Source organism: Schistocerca cancellata, chromosome 11 (genome assembly GCF_023864275.1).
Source record: "Schistocerca cancellata isolate TAMUIC-IGC-003103 chromosome 11, iqSchCanc2.1, whole genome shotgun sequence".
In the NCBI taxonomy this organism is placed as follows: domain Eukaryota; kingdom Metazoa; phylum Arthropoda; class Insecta; order Orthoptera; family Acrididae; genus Schistocerca; species Schistocerca cancellata.
Genome location: NC_064636.1, coordinates 81,547,830 through 81,564,022, shown reverse-complemented (window position 1 = coordinate 81,564,022; position 16,193 = coordinate 81,547,830). Strand labels below are relative to the sequence as shown.

At 41.6% G+C, this 16,193-nt stretch overlaps 1 protein-coding gene across 1 annotated transcript in view; it reads left to right on the top strand.

The window, feature by feature from the left end:
• The window catches only part of LOC126108664 (dephospho-CoA kinase), a 38,358-nt gene extending 24,906 nt beyond the window's left edge, over nt 1–13,452 (top strand). The window contains exon 5 of the mRNA XM_049913973.1: nt 13,032–13,452. Within this exon, the coding sequence (XP_049769930.1) occupies nt 13,032–13,226 (195 nt within the window). The 3' untranslated portion in view covers nt 13,227–13,452. The remainder of the gene's footprint in view (nt 1–13,031) is intronic.
• Nucleotides 13,453–16,193: the final 2,741 nt, after the last annotated feature.

Here is a 16,193-nt window from a genome sequence, read left to right as displayed (position 1 = left end):
GGGCGAAAGGCTACAGCCTTGTTTTACACCCTTCTTAATACGAGCACTTCATTCTTGATCGTCCACTCTTATTATTCCCTCTTGGCTGTTGTACATTTTGTATATGACCCGTCTCTCCTTATAGCTTACCCCTACTTTTTTCAGAATCTCGAACAGCTTGCATCATTTTATATTGTTGAACGCTTTTTCCAGGTCGACAAATCCTATGAAAGTGTCTTGATTTTTCTTTAGCCTTGCTTCCATTATTAGCCGTAACGTCAGAATTGCCTCTCTCGTCCCTTTACTTTTCCTAAAGCCAAACTGATCGTCACCTAGCGCATTCTCAATTTTCTTTTCCATTCTTCTGTATATTATTCTTGTAAGCAGCTTCGATGCATGAGCTGTTAAGCTGATTGTGCGATAATTCTCGCACTTGTCAGCTCTTGCCGTCTTCGGAATTGTGTGGATGATGCTTTTCCGAAAGTCAGACGGTATATCGCCAGACTCATATATTCTACACACCAACGTGAATAGTCGTTTTGTTGCCACTTCCCCCAATGATTTTAGAAATTCTGATGGAATGTTATCTATCCCTTCTGCCTTATTTGACCGTAAGTCCTCCAAAGCTCTTTTAAATTCCGATTCTAATACTGGATCCCCTATCTCTTCTAAATCGACTCCTGTTTCTTCTTCTATCACATCAGACAAATCTTCACCTTCATAGAGGCTTTCAATGTATTCTTTCCACCTATCTGCTCTCTCCTCTGCATACATACCCTTCTCTGTATACATTCAATATACCGTGGTAGTCTTATTTAGTATGGATTCCAGATGCATGTGATATTCTAGGATGGGAAGCCCAAGACTGACTGTTTTTTGCAGCATTCTACCAGGGAACTGAAGTCTGCCACCTTCTTTACCTGTTACTGAGCCCAACGTCTACAAATTGTTACGTGCCGATACCTGTTAACTTGACTTGTTGATATGATTTTTCATTTTGTGAAGTGCAAGATTTTAAATTTCTCAATGTTCAAAGCGAGTTGTCAATCTTTGCACCACTTTGAGATCTTATCAGTATCAGCTGAATATTTGTACGGCTTTTTTCAGACATTATTGATGAACTGCATCATCTGTAAAAAGTCTGAAGTTACTGTTAATATCGTGTGCTAGGTCATTAATACTAAAACGACCAGATTTTTCAAACCCTCTAAAGCCACTGTAGGGACAAAAATATCCCGTCTCTAGTTACTGCATGTACAGCTTGTTCTTAGACGTTTTATTTTGGGCGATGAGTATTTCTGTGCTAATTAGCCACTGTAATTGTTTGTTGTCATTCTAAACAGTTTTGCTAGGTACTTAAAATCTGTTTTAAAATATTTTCAAGTAACATAGTAAAAATTGAATATTTCTTTCATTTTTGTCCTGTTAAATATAAAAATACTTGAATATTGTTCATGATATCATGAAGAAATCTTGATTTTTACAGAAATACAGACAATTCACAAAGTTTATAGCACCAAATGATGTTTCCTATACGTAAGCATAAACACACAATGTACAGTCAGTTTGTTACTATATCCTAATGTAGGCCTATACTTTGATACACATTGTCTAAAAGGTAAACACTACAGTCTGTGTAAGTAAAAACATTCCTTTTAGATTCCTGTTGTCTGTAGACTGATATTTGGAATATGCACCAACACAGGAAACTGTAAGAACATAGTCCTTGCAAACTGTTTTGTCAAACGATGTACGTTTATATGAATTTTTCTCTTTGCGAGATTTGCATACCTGGCTGTGACTGCGGCATCCACCTACATCTAATGATTCACTGTCAGTAGTAGAGATCTGACTCTAGCTTCTGTACAATTTCTTCTGCGACCTTGAGGAGGAAGTCTCATATTCTGATTTTGACATTTGTTACTTCTCTGTAGATTTCCCAAGCACTGAATATTATAAAAAATATGAACAGGTGACCTTCTTCCATCAGCTTTCACTGAGTACTTCCAGGCCATCTGATCAGCATCATCTGCTCGATACTTTCATTGTAACAAGTCACTATGTCAGGCTCTGACTTTGTCCCCAGTTCTAATTTTTACCGCTGGATGCGAGGAACTGACAGTCTTTACATTCTTTCCACACTTTCCGCGATACACTGTAAGGATTGTAACATTGATTTTTGGAAATTAAAGTCTTGTATCAGTCCTTGTGAGCTTCCTTCATCCACTCAGGCACTTTCCTTCTGATTTTGTTTATTGTAACAAGAAAGCTCCTTTGCTTTGTTTTCAGATGTTGTACTAGTGAAAGTGAGGTGAGGAAGTTGTCATACCCAACATTCCTTCCTTTATGTAGATATTTCACTATAAATTCACTAAGATGTTCACTACCATGATGAATTTCATCTTTACCAAGATGTGTAAAAACATTTCGCATATAGTTTGAACCTTCATTGACAGCCGTCCGGTGTTGCTACCCATCCTTAATAGTTTTGAAGCTCTGAACTGAGTGAAGTGTCACTACACTTTAACAGGAACAACTGCTCATCAACACAGATATATGGACCAGAATATTCGTGCTTTGACAAGTTTGCTATGAATTCCTCCTATATATCTTACATAAGAGCAAAATTGTCACTTTTTATTTACTATGGCCGTGTCGACTTCAAATCGAACCAAGGAACCTCTTCATTTTTCCTGAAACAACAATGTGATAACACAGATTTGTAAAACTTCATTCCCCACTTCTATCATCAAAGATGCTCCATTTTTCCTTTGGATCCAGTGCCACCCCTAACATACAGACTAGCAATAAATGCATCAAACTCTTGTAATGGTAACAACTGTTCTTTGCTGCACAACATTCTTCACAGCTCTTTCTGAATATGTTTGAGAACAAGTTTCTCAGTAAACAAATGCCAGGCATTCAATACAAAATCACTGAATACTCACCTTCTTGTGTACGGAGACGGACCAAAATTCTCCCAAAGGATATTTTGCTGTGTAAGTTTCCAGGAGCTCAAATATTGGGGAGAATTACTTCCCTCTTTGTTTCATCAGACGCCTGTACCTCTGCTCTGGCAGACAAATTACTGAGAAAGCATCCTTTACCTGAATTACACGACTTTTTAGCAGGTGCATCGCTGTGAAAGATGCCACTCTTACAATTTCATATCTATGTTATGGCTACAGAGACAATAATATCTGCCAACAGTGGGTCATAATAAGCAGCACTTAGTTTATTCAGAGAGAGAAAAATATCATGTCAGTGATTTTAGGTGTTTTTGCAGTCTTCAGTCCAGAGACTGGTTCGATGCAGCCCTCCATGCCACTCTATCCTGTGCAAGCTTCTTCATCTCCCAGTACCTACTGCAACCTACAGCCTTCAGAATCTGCTTAGTGTATTCATCTCTTGGTCTCCCTCTATGATTTTCACCCTCCACACTACCCTCCAGTACTAAATTGGTGATCCCTCGATGCCTCAGAATATGCCCTACCAACCGATCCCTTCTTCTAGTCAAGTTGTGCCACAAATTTCTCTTCTCCCCAATTCATTCAATACTTCCTCATTAGTTATTTGATCTACCCATTTAATCTTTAGCATTCTTCTGTAGCACCACATTTCGTAAGCTTCTATTCTTTTCTTGTCTTAACTAGTTATTGTCCATGTTTCACTCACATACATGACTACACTCCATATAAATACTTTCAGAAAAGACTTCCTGACACTTAAATCTATACTCGATGTTAACAAATTTCTCTTCTTCAGAAACGCTTTTCTTGCCATTGCTACTTTACATTTTATATCCCCTCTACTTCAACCATCATCAGTTATTTTGCTCCCCAAATAGCAAAACTCATCTGCTACTTTCTCTCATTTCCTAATCTAATTCCCTCAGCATCATCTGATTTAATTTGACTACATCCAGTTATCAAATACTAACAAAGAGATAGAGGGGCTGGCCAGTACTTACCTCAGCTCAGTACAGCCGATAGATACACGTAAAACAGAACCGAAAATTTACGTTCCTAGCTTTCGGAACAAATGTTCCTTCATCGGGGAGGAGAGAGGGGAAAGAAAGGGAAGAAGGGAAAGGAGATTCAGTTACTCACAACCCAGGTTATGAAGCAACAGGGAAAGGAAAATAGGGAGGGTAGCAAGGATGGAGGCATGGTTGTCAGAGGGAAGCCAAAGATATTCTACTGTAAGTACTGTGCCAGCTTCAAACCAAAGAGGATGCATACAGAAGTAAAGAGGTATATAGTATAAAGATAAACACAACTATGTAGGATGAAAAGATGTGTGAATGGCTAAAGAGGAAAGGGAAAGAGGAGAAGACTGAAGAGTGAATGGGAGTGAGGTTGTTTAACGTAGGTTCAGTCCAGGGGGATGGCGGGATGAAAGGATGTGTTGGAGTGCAAGTTCCCATCTCCGCAGTTCAGAGGGACTGGTGTTGGGTGGGAGAAGCCAAATGGCACATACGGTGTAGCAGGTTCCTAGGGCCCTAGAATATACTGGAGGGCATGCTCCGCTACTGGGTATTGGGCATCTCCTAGGCGGACAGTTCGTCTGTGTCCGTTCATGCGCTCAGCCAGTTTGGTTGTTGTCATGCCGATGTAAAAGGCTGTGCAGTGCAGGCATGTCAGTTGATAAATGACATGTGTAGTTTCACACGTAGCCCTGCCTTGAATTGTGTACGTTTTACCAGTAGCGGGGCTGGAGTAGGTGGTTGTGGGGGGATGCATGGGGCAGGTTTTGCAGCGTGGTCAGTTACAGGGGTAGGAACCTCTGGGTAGAGAAGGTAGTCTGGGAATATTGTAGGGTTTAACAAGGATGTTACGGAGGTTAGGGGGGGCCACGAAAGGCAACTCTGGGTGGTGTGGGGAGAATTTTGTCAAGGGATGATCTCATTTCAGGGCTCGACTTGAGAAAGTCATATTCCTGGCGGAGTAATTTGTTGATGTTTTCGAGGCCAGGATAATATTGGGTGACAAGGGGGATGCTTCTGTGTGGTCTGGGGGTAGGAACATTGTTGTTGGACGGGGAGGAATGTATTGCTCGGGAAATCTGTTTGTGGACAAGGTCTGCAGGATAGTTGCGGGAGAGGAAAGCACTGATCAGGTTATTGGTGTAATTTTTGAGGGATTCGTCACTGGAGCAGATACGTTTGCCACGAATACCTAGGCTGTAGGGAAGGGAGCGTTTGATGTGGAAAGGATGGCAGCTATCAAAGTGAAGGTACTGTTCTTTGTTTGTGGGTTTGATATGGACAGAAGTGTGGATGTGAGCTTCAACAAGATGAAGGTCAACATCCAGGAAGGTGGCTTCAGTTTTGGAGAAGAACCAGGTGAAATTCAGATTCGAAAAAGAGTTGAGGTTATGGAGGAAATTAAGGAGTGTTTCTTCACCATGAGTCCAGACCACAAAGATGCCATCTATAAACCTATACCAGGCCAGGGGAAGCAGCCGTTGGGTCTTCAGGAAAGCCTCCTCCATGCGGCCCATGAAGAGGTTGGCATAGGACGGAGCCATCCTGGTTCCCATGGCCATTCCCCTGATTTGTTTGTAGGTCTGGCCTTCAAAAGTGAAGTAATTATGGGTGAGGATGAAGTTGGTAAGTGTGATAAGGAACGAGGTTTTTGGAAGATCTTCGGATGGGCGTTGGGAGAGGTAGTGCTCAAGGGCAGAGAGACCATGGGTATGTGGGATGTTTGTGTAAAGGGATGTAGCATCTATGGTGACAAGAAAGTTTTCAGGTGGGAGAGGAGTGGGAATGGATTTGAGGCGTTCTAGGAAGTGGTTTGTGTCTTTGATGTAGGATGGGAGTCTGCGGGTGATAGGTTGTAGGTGCTGGTCTGCCAGAGCTGAGATACGTTCGGTTGGGGCTTTGAAGCCTGCTACAATGGGTAAGGGTACCCAACTTGTCCTGAATCTCTACACTACTTCATGTAACCACCACTCCCAACAGCTCCTATCTCTCTTCAAAGTCCTCCACCTCTCAAACCCTTGCTTGGAGAATACACTCAGGAACATCATCCTAGAAGCCAGCTGCAAACTTGAGTTCCATGCCACACACCACCTGAAAAAACTATCCACAGTGCTAGTGCAACACCTAAGAAGTGGGGTCCCTCTCCCTATCCCTCACAAACACCAACCACAACAGAACCTTCAACAAACCCCCCTCATAGCCAACAAACCTAGCCTAGCCACCCTACTCAATCTCCCCATCCCAGCACATACCCCACACAGACCAAATCTCAACTATAACCACAGTCAAATGCCACATATCACCAGTCCCAATTCAGTCCTAAACCTCTCATCCAGATTCCTCTCTCCTCCAGAGACATCTGTTCTATCAACAGCATAGTGAACGCATTATTGTGGCCAAGATAGACACAAAGCCCATGCCTACTACAGTAGTACAAGTTTATATGCCAACTACCTCTGCAGATGATGAAGAAATAGATGAAATGTATGACGAGATAAAAGAAATTATTCAGGTAGTGGGGAGATGAAAATTTAATAGTCATGGGTGACTGGAATTCGTCAGTAGGAAAAGGGAGAGAAGGAAACATAGTAGGTGAATATGGATTGGGGGGAAGGAATGAAAGAGGAAGCCGCCTTGTAGAATTTTGCACAGAGCATAACTTAATCATAGCCAACACTTGGTTCAAGAATCATAAAAGAAGGTTGTATACCTGGAAGAATCCTGGAGATACTAAAAGGTATCAGATAGATTATATAATGGTAAGACAGAGATTTAGGAACCAGGTTTTAAATTGTAAGACATTTCCTGGGGCAGATGTAGATTCTGACCACAATCCATTGGTTATGAACTGCAGATTGAAACTGAAGAAACTGCAAAAAGGTGGGAATTTAAGGAGATGGGACCTGGATAAACTGAAAGAACTAGAGGTCGTAGAGAGTTTCAGGGAGAGCATAAGGGAACAATTGACAGGAATGGGGGAAAGAAATACAGTAGAAGAAGAATGGGTAGCTCTGAGGGATGAAGTAGTGAAGGCAGCAGAGGATCAAGTAGGCAAAAAGACGAGGGCTAATAGAAATCCTTGGGTAACAGAAGAAATATTGAATTTAATTGATGAAAGGAGAAAATATAAAAATGCAGTAAATGAAGCAAGCAAAAAGGAATACAAACGTCTCAAAAATGATATCGACAGGAAGTGCAAAATGGCTAAGCAGGGATGGCTAGAGAACAAATGTAAGGATGTAGAGGCTTGTCTCACTAGAGGTAAGATAGATACTGCCTACAGGAAAATTAAAGAGACCTTTGGAGAGAAGAGAACCACTTGTATGAATATCAAGAGCTCAGATGGCAACCCAGTTCTAAGCAAAGAAGGGAAGGCAGAAAGGTGGAAGGAGTATATAGAGGGTTTATACAAAGGCGATGTTCTTGAGGACAATATTATGGAAATGGAAGAGGATGTAGATGAAGACGAAATGGGAGATAAGATACTGCGTAAAGAGTTTGACAGAGCACTGAAAGACCTGAGTCGAAACAAGGCCCCGGGAGTAGACAACATTCCATTTGAACTACTGATGGCCTCGGGAGAGCCAGTCATGAAAAAACTCTACCATCTGGTGAGCACGATGTATGAGACAGGCAAAATACCCTCAGACTTCAAGAAGAATATAATAATTCCAATCCCAAAGAAAGCAGGTGTTGACAGATGTGAGAATTACCGAACTATCAGTTTAATAAGTCACAGCTGCAAAATACTAACGCGAATTCTTTACAGACGAATGGAAAAATTGGTAGAAGCCGACCTCGGGGAAGACCAGTTTGGATTCCGTAGAAATGTTGGAACACGTGAGGCAATACTGACCTTACGACTTATCTTAGAAGAAAGATTAAGAAAAGGCAAACCTATGTTTCTAGCATTTGTAGACTTAGAGAAAGCTTTTGACAATGTTAACTAGAATACTCTCTTTCAAATTCTGAAGGTGGCAGGGGTAAAATACAGGGAGCGAAAGGCTATTTACAGTTTGTATAGAAACCAGATGGCAGTTATAAGAGTCGAGGGGCATGAAAGGGAAGCAGTGGTTGGGAAAGGAGTAAGACAGGGTTGTAGCCTCTCCCCGATGTTATTCAATCTGTATATTGAGCAAGCAGTAAAGGAAACAAAAGAAAAATTCGGAGTAGGTATTAAAATTCATGGAGAAGAAGTAAAAACTTTGAGGTTCGCCGATGACATTGTAATTCTGTCAGAGACAGCAAAGGATTTGGAAGAGCAGTTGAACGGAATGGACAGTGTCTTGAAAGGAGGATATAAGATGAACATCAACAAAAGCAAAACGAGGATAATGGAATGTAGTCGAATTAAGTCTGGTGATGCTGAGGGAATTAGATTAGGAAATGAGACACTTAAAGTAGTAAAGGAGTTTTGCTATTTAGGGAGTAAAATAACCGATGATGGTCGAAGTAGAGAGGATATAAAATGTAGACTGGCAATGGCAAGGAAAGCGTTTCTCAAGAAGAGGAATTTGTTAACATCAAGCATAGATTTAAGTGTCAGAAAGTTGTTTCTGAAAGTATTTGTATGGAGTGTAGCCATGTATGGAAGTGAAACATGGACGATAACTAGTTTGGACAAGAAGAGAATAGAAGCATTCGAAATGTGGTGCTACAGAAGAATGCTGAAGATAATGTGGGTAGATCACGTAACTAATGAGGAGGTATTGAATAGGATTGGGGAGAAGAGAAGTTTGTGGCACTACTTGACTAGAAGAAGGGATTGGTTGGTAGGACATGTTTTGAGGCATCAAGGGATCACAAATTTAGCATTGGAGGGCAGTGTGGAGGGTAAAAATCGTAGAGGGAGACCAAGAGATGAATACACTAAGCAGATTCAGAAGGATGTAGATTGCAGTAGATACTGGGAGATGAAGAAGCTTGCACAGGATAGAGTAGCATGGAGAGCTGCATCAAACCAGTCTCAGGACTGAAGACCACAACAACAACAACATCAACAAAATCGATTTTTGGTCACTTAGTGACCATCCTCAGTGCTAGAAGTTAAAAATTTCACGTAACGATCAGAGAGTATAAAACAGAAAATCACAAATACACCTGCGTATGAACATAATAGTTGGTAGGAACATACCTGTAATATAAAATTAAAATGGGTAAGCACTGGTATCAACAAGCTTAGAGCGATCACATAAACTGAGGCTGCTGTTTACATGAACCTGTTCAGCAGACCTCGGTGTGACAGGGCTTGGAACGCCCTCTATGTGACATGTCACAAGAAGGCTTAATATTACTGGTTTTGCAAGATATTAACACAAAATAACTCTTGTGCATTTGTGAATCATGAAGTAATTCAAATTTAAAATGTACGTAAAAAAACATAGCAGACGAAGGGGAAAGGAAACATTTAAAATACATCGGCGTATTGTTTTAAAAAAAAGCAACTTACAAAACATAAAACAGATTGATAATAAGTTGTCAGAGTGCTCGACAAGTAAAAGAGAAAAAGACAAGGAAAAATAATAATATATGAATAACATGGAAACCTGTGTTATACCTCATTTCACAATGAGGTGGGGAGGCTTGCGTGCCTCAGCGATACAGATGGTCATACCGTAGGTGCAACCACAATGGAGGGGTATCTGTTGAGAGGCCAGACAAACGTGTGGTTCCTGAAGAGGGGCAGCAGCCTTTTCAGTAGTTGTAAGGGCAACAGTCTGGATGATTGACTGATCTGGCCTTGTAACACTAACCAAAACGGCCTTGCTGTGCTGGTACTGGGAACGGCTGAAAGCAAGGGGAAACTACAGCCATAATTTTTCCTGAGGGCATGCAGCTTTACTGCGTGGTTAAATGATGATGGCGTCCTCTTGGGTAAAATATTCCGGAGGTAAAATAGTCCCCCATTCGGATCTCCGGGTGGGGACTACTCAAGAGGATGTTGTTATCAGGAGAAAGAAACGGATCGGAGCGTGGAATGTCAGATCCCTTAATCGGGCAGGTAGATTAGAAAATTTAAAAAGGGAAATGGATAGGTTAAAGTTAGACATAGTGGGAATTAGTGAAGTTTGGTGGAAGGAGGAACAAGACTTCTGGTCAGGTGACTACAGGGTTATAAACACAAAATCAAATAGGGGCAGTGCAGGAGTAGGTTTAATAATGAATAGGAAAATAGGAATGCGGGTAAGCTACTACAAACAGCGTAGTGAACGCATTATTGTGGCCAAGATAGATACGAAGCCCACGCCTACTACTGCAGTAGTACAAGTTTATATGCCAACTAGCTTTGCAGATGATGAAGAAATTGAAAAAATGTATGATGAGATAAAAAGAAATTATTCAGATTGTGAAGGGAGACGAAAATTTAATAGTCATGGGTGACTGGAATTCGGCAGTAGGAAAAGGGAGAGAAGGAAACGTAGTAGGTGAATATGGATTGGGGGTAAGAAATGAAAGAGGAAGCTGCGTGGTAGAATTTTGCACAGACGACAACTTAATCATAGCTAACACTTGGTTCAAGAATCATGAAAGAAGGTTGTATATGTGGAAGAAGCCTGGAGATACTGACAGGTTTCAGATAGATTATATAATGGTAAGACAGAGATCTAGGAACCAGGTTTTAAATTGTAAGACATTTCCAGGGGGAAAATGTGGATTCTGACCACAATCTATGGGTTATGACCTGTAGATTAAAACTGAAGAAACTGCAAAAAGGTGGGAATTTAAGGAGATGGGACCTGGATAAACTGACTAAACCAGATGTTGTACAGAGTTTCAGGGAGAGCATGAGGGAACAATTGACAGGAATGGTTGAAAGAAATACAGTAGAAGAAGAATGGGTAGCTCTGAGGGATGAAGTGGTGAAGGCAGCAGAGGATCAAGTAAGTAAAAAGATGAGGGCTAATAGAAATCCTTGGGTAACAGAAGAAATATTGAATAATATATGAATAACATGAAAACCTGTGTTATACCTCATTTCATGTTATTCTTATATTATTGTTTTTCCTTGTCTTTTCCTCTTTTACTTGTCCTGCACTCTGACAACATATTATCGATCTGTTTCATGTTTTGTAAGTTGCTTTTTTTTTAAAACAATATGCCAATGTATTTTAAATGTTTCCTTCCCCTTTGTATGCTATGTTTTTTTACGTACATTTTTAATTTGAATTACTTCACGATTCACAAATGCACAAAAGTTATTTTGTTTTAATATCTTACAAAACCAGTAATAATAAGCCTTCACGTGACACATGTCACACGGAGGGCGTCCCAAGCCCTGTCACACCGAGGTCTGCTGAACAGGTGCATGTAAACAGCAGCCTCAGTTTATGTGATCGCTCTAAGCTTGTTGATACCAGTGCCTACCCATTTTAATTTTATATTACAGGTATTTTCCTACCAACTGTTATGTTCATACGCAGGTGTAGTTGTGATTTTCTGTTTTATACTCTCTAATCATTATGTGAAATTTTTAACTTCTAGCACTCGGGATGGTCACAAAGTTACCGAAAATCGATTTTGCGGATAATAAAACAAAAAAAATTCGACCAATGCTGATTCTCCTTCCAATTCCATCCACTATGAGGTACATTCAAGTTCTAAGGCCTCCGATTTTTTTTCTAATTAACTACTCACCCGAAATCGATGAAACTGGCGTTACTTCTCGACGTAATCGCCCTGCAGACGTACACATTTTTCACAACGCTGACACCATGATTCCATGGCAGCGGCAAAGGCTTCTTTAGGAGTGTGCTTTGAGCACTGGAAGATTGCTGAGGCAATAGCAGCACGGCTGGTGAATGTGCGGCCACGGAGAGTGTCTTTCATTGTTGGAAAAAGCCAAAAGTCACTAGGAGCCAGGTCAGATGAGTAGGGAGCATGAGGAATCACTTCAAAGTTGTTATCACGAAGAAACTGTTGCATAACGTTAGCTCGATGTGCGGGTGCGTTGTCTCGGTGAAACAGCACACGTGCAGCCCTTCCCGGACGTTTTTGTTGCAGTGCAGGAAGGAATTTGTTCTTCAAAACATTTTCGTAGGATGCACCTGTTACCGTAGTGCCCTTTGGAACACAATGGGTAAGGATTATGCCCTCGCTGTCCCAGAACACGGACACCATCATTTTTTCAGCACTGGCAGTTACTCGAAATTTTTTTGGTGGCAGTGAATCTGTGTGCTTTCATTGAGCTGACTGACGCTTTGTTTCTGGATTGAAAAATGACATCCACGTCTCATCCACTGTCACAACCGACGAAAAGAAAGTCCCATTCGTGCTTTCGTTGCGCGTCAACATTGCTCGGCAACATGCCACACGGGCAGCCGTGTGGTCATCCGTCAGCATTCGTGGCACCCACCTGGATGACACTTTTCGCATTTTCAGGTCGTCATGCAGGATTGTGTGCACAGAACCCACAGAAATGCCAACTCTGGAGGCGATCTGTTCAACAGTCATTCGGCGTTCCCCAAAAGAATTGTCTCCACTTTCTCGATTGTGTCATCAGACCGGCTTGTGCGAACCCGAGGTTGTTTCGGTTTGTTGTCACACAATGTTCTGCCTTCATTAAACTGTCCCACCCACGAACGCACTTTTGACACATCCGTAATTCCGTCACCACATGTCTCCTTCAACTGTCGATGAATTTCAATTGGTTTCACACCACGCAAATTCAGAAAACGAATGATTGCACGCTGTTCAAGTAAGGAAAACGTCGCCATTTTAAGTATTTAAAACAGTTCTCATTCTCGCTGCTGGCGGTAAAATTCCATCTGCCGTACGGTGCTGCCATCTGTGGGATGTATTGACAATGAACGCGGCTCATTTTAAAACAATGCACATGTTTCTATCTCTTTCCAGTCCGGAGAAAAAAAATCGGAGGCCTTAGAACTTGAATGCACCTCGTATTTGGTCGTGGTGCACAGAACACGCCATGGAGTTGCCAATCAATGAAGTCCTCTTTTTCTCTAATTATGTGATAAACAGTTTTATGTCTTAAAGCCTGCCTAGCAGCCCTCGCTGTACCTTCAACTAGGGGACGTTACCACAGGGGCCGTCCGACTTTTTCTGACAGGTGGTGCGCATCATAAACACGCTGCGCGCCTCGCGTGCTCACTGGCGGCTGCGCCTGTTGCTCGTCCTCGGGGCCACGGCAGGCGTCGCGGGCGCCGCCCTCGCCGCCTGGTGGTGGTGGTTCGCCGCGGGCACGGCGCACCGCGGAGCTCGCTCTGCCGGCCGGCCTGGTGTCCTGGAGCCGCTCAGGAGGTAGTGCGGAGCACAGTACGGGAGTTTGCCACGTCGGGATGCGGCAGTCTGGAGGCACTCCGATCGCTCCTTTCGAGAGGACTGACGGGGTGAAACGCCTCCCGCGTGCCGGCGAGAAGTGCCATTCTGTGAGGTAGTTTGGACTTGTGCCGATGTCTGCTGCAGAGTTTCGGGAGGTGTTTCTCGTAGTTGTACGGGTTTCGTTCTGTAAACCTTGCTATTAGCGCGCGCGTGTTGTGTGTGTGTGTGTGTGTGTGAGCGACAGTGGTTCTTAGAGAAACACCAGTTTGTGTCATTTCCGACTCCTTAGGTCATCCGTACATCCACTCCTACAGTGTGTATCTGTTGTGACTGTACGTGTTTATGCTTTAAGTTGTACAGAACCCACTACTCTGCATTGTATTATTCTGCTCATTTATTGTGGAAACCGAGGCAGGCACATAATTGAGATAATTGTTCTTGTAAACAACAGACAGTGTATCTAAATAAACAATGTTTGTTTCCATACTTGTCTTTCACTCGACTGGAAATGGCACAAGGATAAAGTGGCAACAAGTAGGATTGGGAAGAACCAATTTTACAGAGGTTGTCGACACAGCTCAGTGTGAGAACGATTGAACGGCCGCCGTGATTTGAGAAACAGTTCAGCTGGTAACTGCTTTCAGGATCCTAGATACTTTTCTCCCTAAAAGTTTTGTGGCATATTTCTGAATACAGCGGCGGATACTCCTTGGTCGAATATTAATATGTATAGTGAACAGAGGAGGTGCTGAGTTATAGGTAGCACATGCAAAGTTCACAGAACTACTTGGACAGTTTCATGACTGTTCAATTTTTAAATAGTATGTGTGACAAATGAATTCCTAAATTTTTCTGTACAAGCTGCCAATTTCTCTTATTTTTATCACAATAACAAACAAATATCCAGGATGGAATAATGACAATAGGAAAAGGACAGATCGCTACTCTACATAAAGTGGAAATGTTGAGTTGCTGACAGGTTGTGCCTATCTGCAACTCAACACCTCCACTATATGGTGATTAGTAATGTGTCCTTTTGATAATATTGTCATTATGTTATCATAATGATTGTTCGTCCCTGCATAGTTGGGAGTCGACAAAATGTTTTTGCTCGCAGCGGAAGTTAGTGATCAAATTTTCATGAGAAGATCTCATCATAAATAAAAATGGCTTTCTTTTAATCACCCAAACTTAAGTGTGATATTTTGTGATAATACAAAACGAGCTGCCCTTGTGTCTGAATTTTTTTGGTGTCATCTGTCAATTCTATCTTATAAGGAATTCGTACTGCACAGCAAAACTCCAGAAGAGGTCAGACGAGTGTAGTGTAGGATGCCTCTTTAGAAGATTTCTTGCCCCTTCTAAGTGTTGTGCCAATAAAACTGTCTTTGGTTTGCATTCCCAACAGCATTTTCTATGATAGTTCAAATTTTTAGTAATTGTAATACCTAGGTATTTAGTTGAACTGACAATCTTTAAATTTGTGTGATTTATTATGTAACAAAAATTTAATGGATTTTTTAAGTACTGGTGTGGACAATTTCTCACTTTTTATTGCTTAGGGTCAACTGCAACTATAAGCTCTATACAGATATCTAATCTAAATTTTGCAATTTGTTTTGATGTTCTGATGGCTTTTTTAGACGATAAATGACAGCATCATGTGCAAACAATCAAAGCCGCCTGCTCAATTTGTCTCCTGAATTGTTTGTATAGATTAAGAACAGTACAGAGCCTACAGCAAATCCTTGAGAACATAAGATATTAGCTCTGTTTCACTCAGTCACTTCCCATTAGGTACTTCGACCTGTGGCATTTCCAACAGGAATTCGTGAATCCAGTTGCACAGCTGAAACCTTACCACACAATTTTATTAGGAGCTGATTGTGAGTAAAAATGTCAAAAGCCTTTTGGAAAACTAGAAGTAGAGAATCAACTTGGGATCCCCTGTCAATAGTACTTATTATGTCATATGACCATATTTTCTGAATCCAATCTGCTTGTGTCAATATTTCATAATACTGGAATGCGGTAATACACCAAATTATTTGTGATGTGCGTCTGTAGTTGAGCAGATTGCTCAATGCCTCCTCTGTTTGGGTAATTTTTCTGTGGTAAATTTAAGTCACTTAGTGAGGCTGCCATCAGTTTCTTTTGACTAAAATTGCAATCACCAAAACCTGAAACCAGCCTGCTGTTCTGAAAGCCCTGTGTAGTCAAACAGAACACTTTTTACGCATCGTATACGAAGCACTCAGTTTCCTAGACTCTCGCTGCAAGAACCACTCACCCCTCCTTGTAGAGTGTGTACGCATAAATTTTTTGGACCATCGTCCTTTGTGGGGGCCGTGTGTGCCTACTTCGATCTCGCAGATGCCAATCTGAGGTTAATTTACAAAACACATCGATATTTTTGCATACCACACATACCTGACTTGTTGAAGTGTGTGCCTGCTAACAAGGACAGCACTGTCTACAATCTACACCTACACTCTGGAAATCACTGTGAAGCACTCTGCATATGGTACTTTTTATTGTGCTGTACATGATTTCCTTTGTATGGGCTGAGTGTGGAAAGAATGACTGCCTGTATGCCTCTGTACGACCTGTTGTTGTAGTCTGATTTTATATGCACTGGGATAGATTTGCAGGGGGCTGAAGACTATTCATAGTATCTGTCCCAAAAGACAGTTCTTGAAGCTTTCTAAATAAGTTTGCGCTGAATGTACTCACCGGATGACCGCATGAACTTCCACTCACCAATTTGATTTGTATTGACAATGTGTGTAGGAGATATGTAGGACTTTAACATATCTAAACAGAAAGGTACAACCATCAACCGTTTCTTAGAAAATTTAGTTTGAAAGTTGTGGGCGTGTTTGTGTCGTATGGTTTTTAGGACCACTGTTGTTCACAGAATCTGCAGCTGAGCGAGTAAGCACTTTGTTTC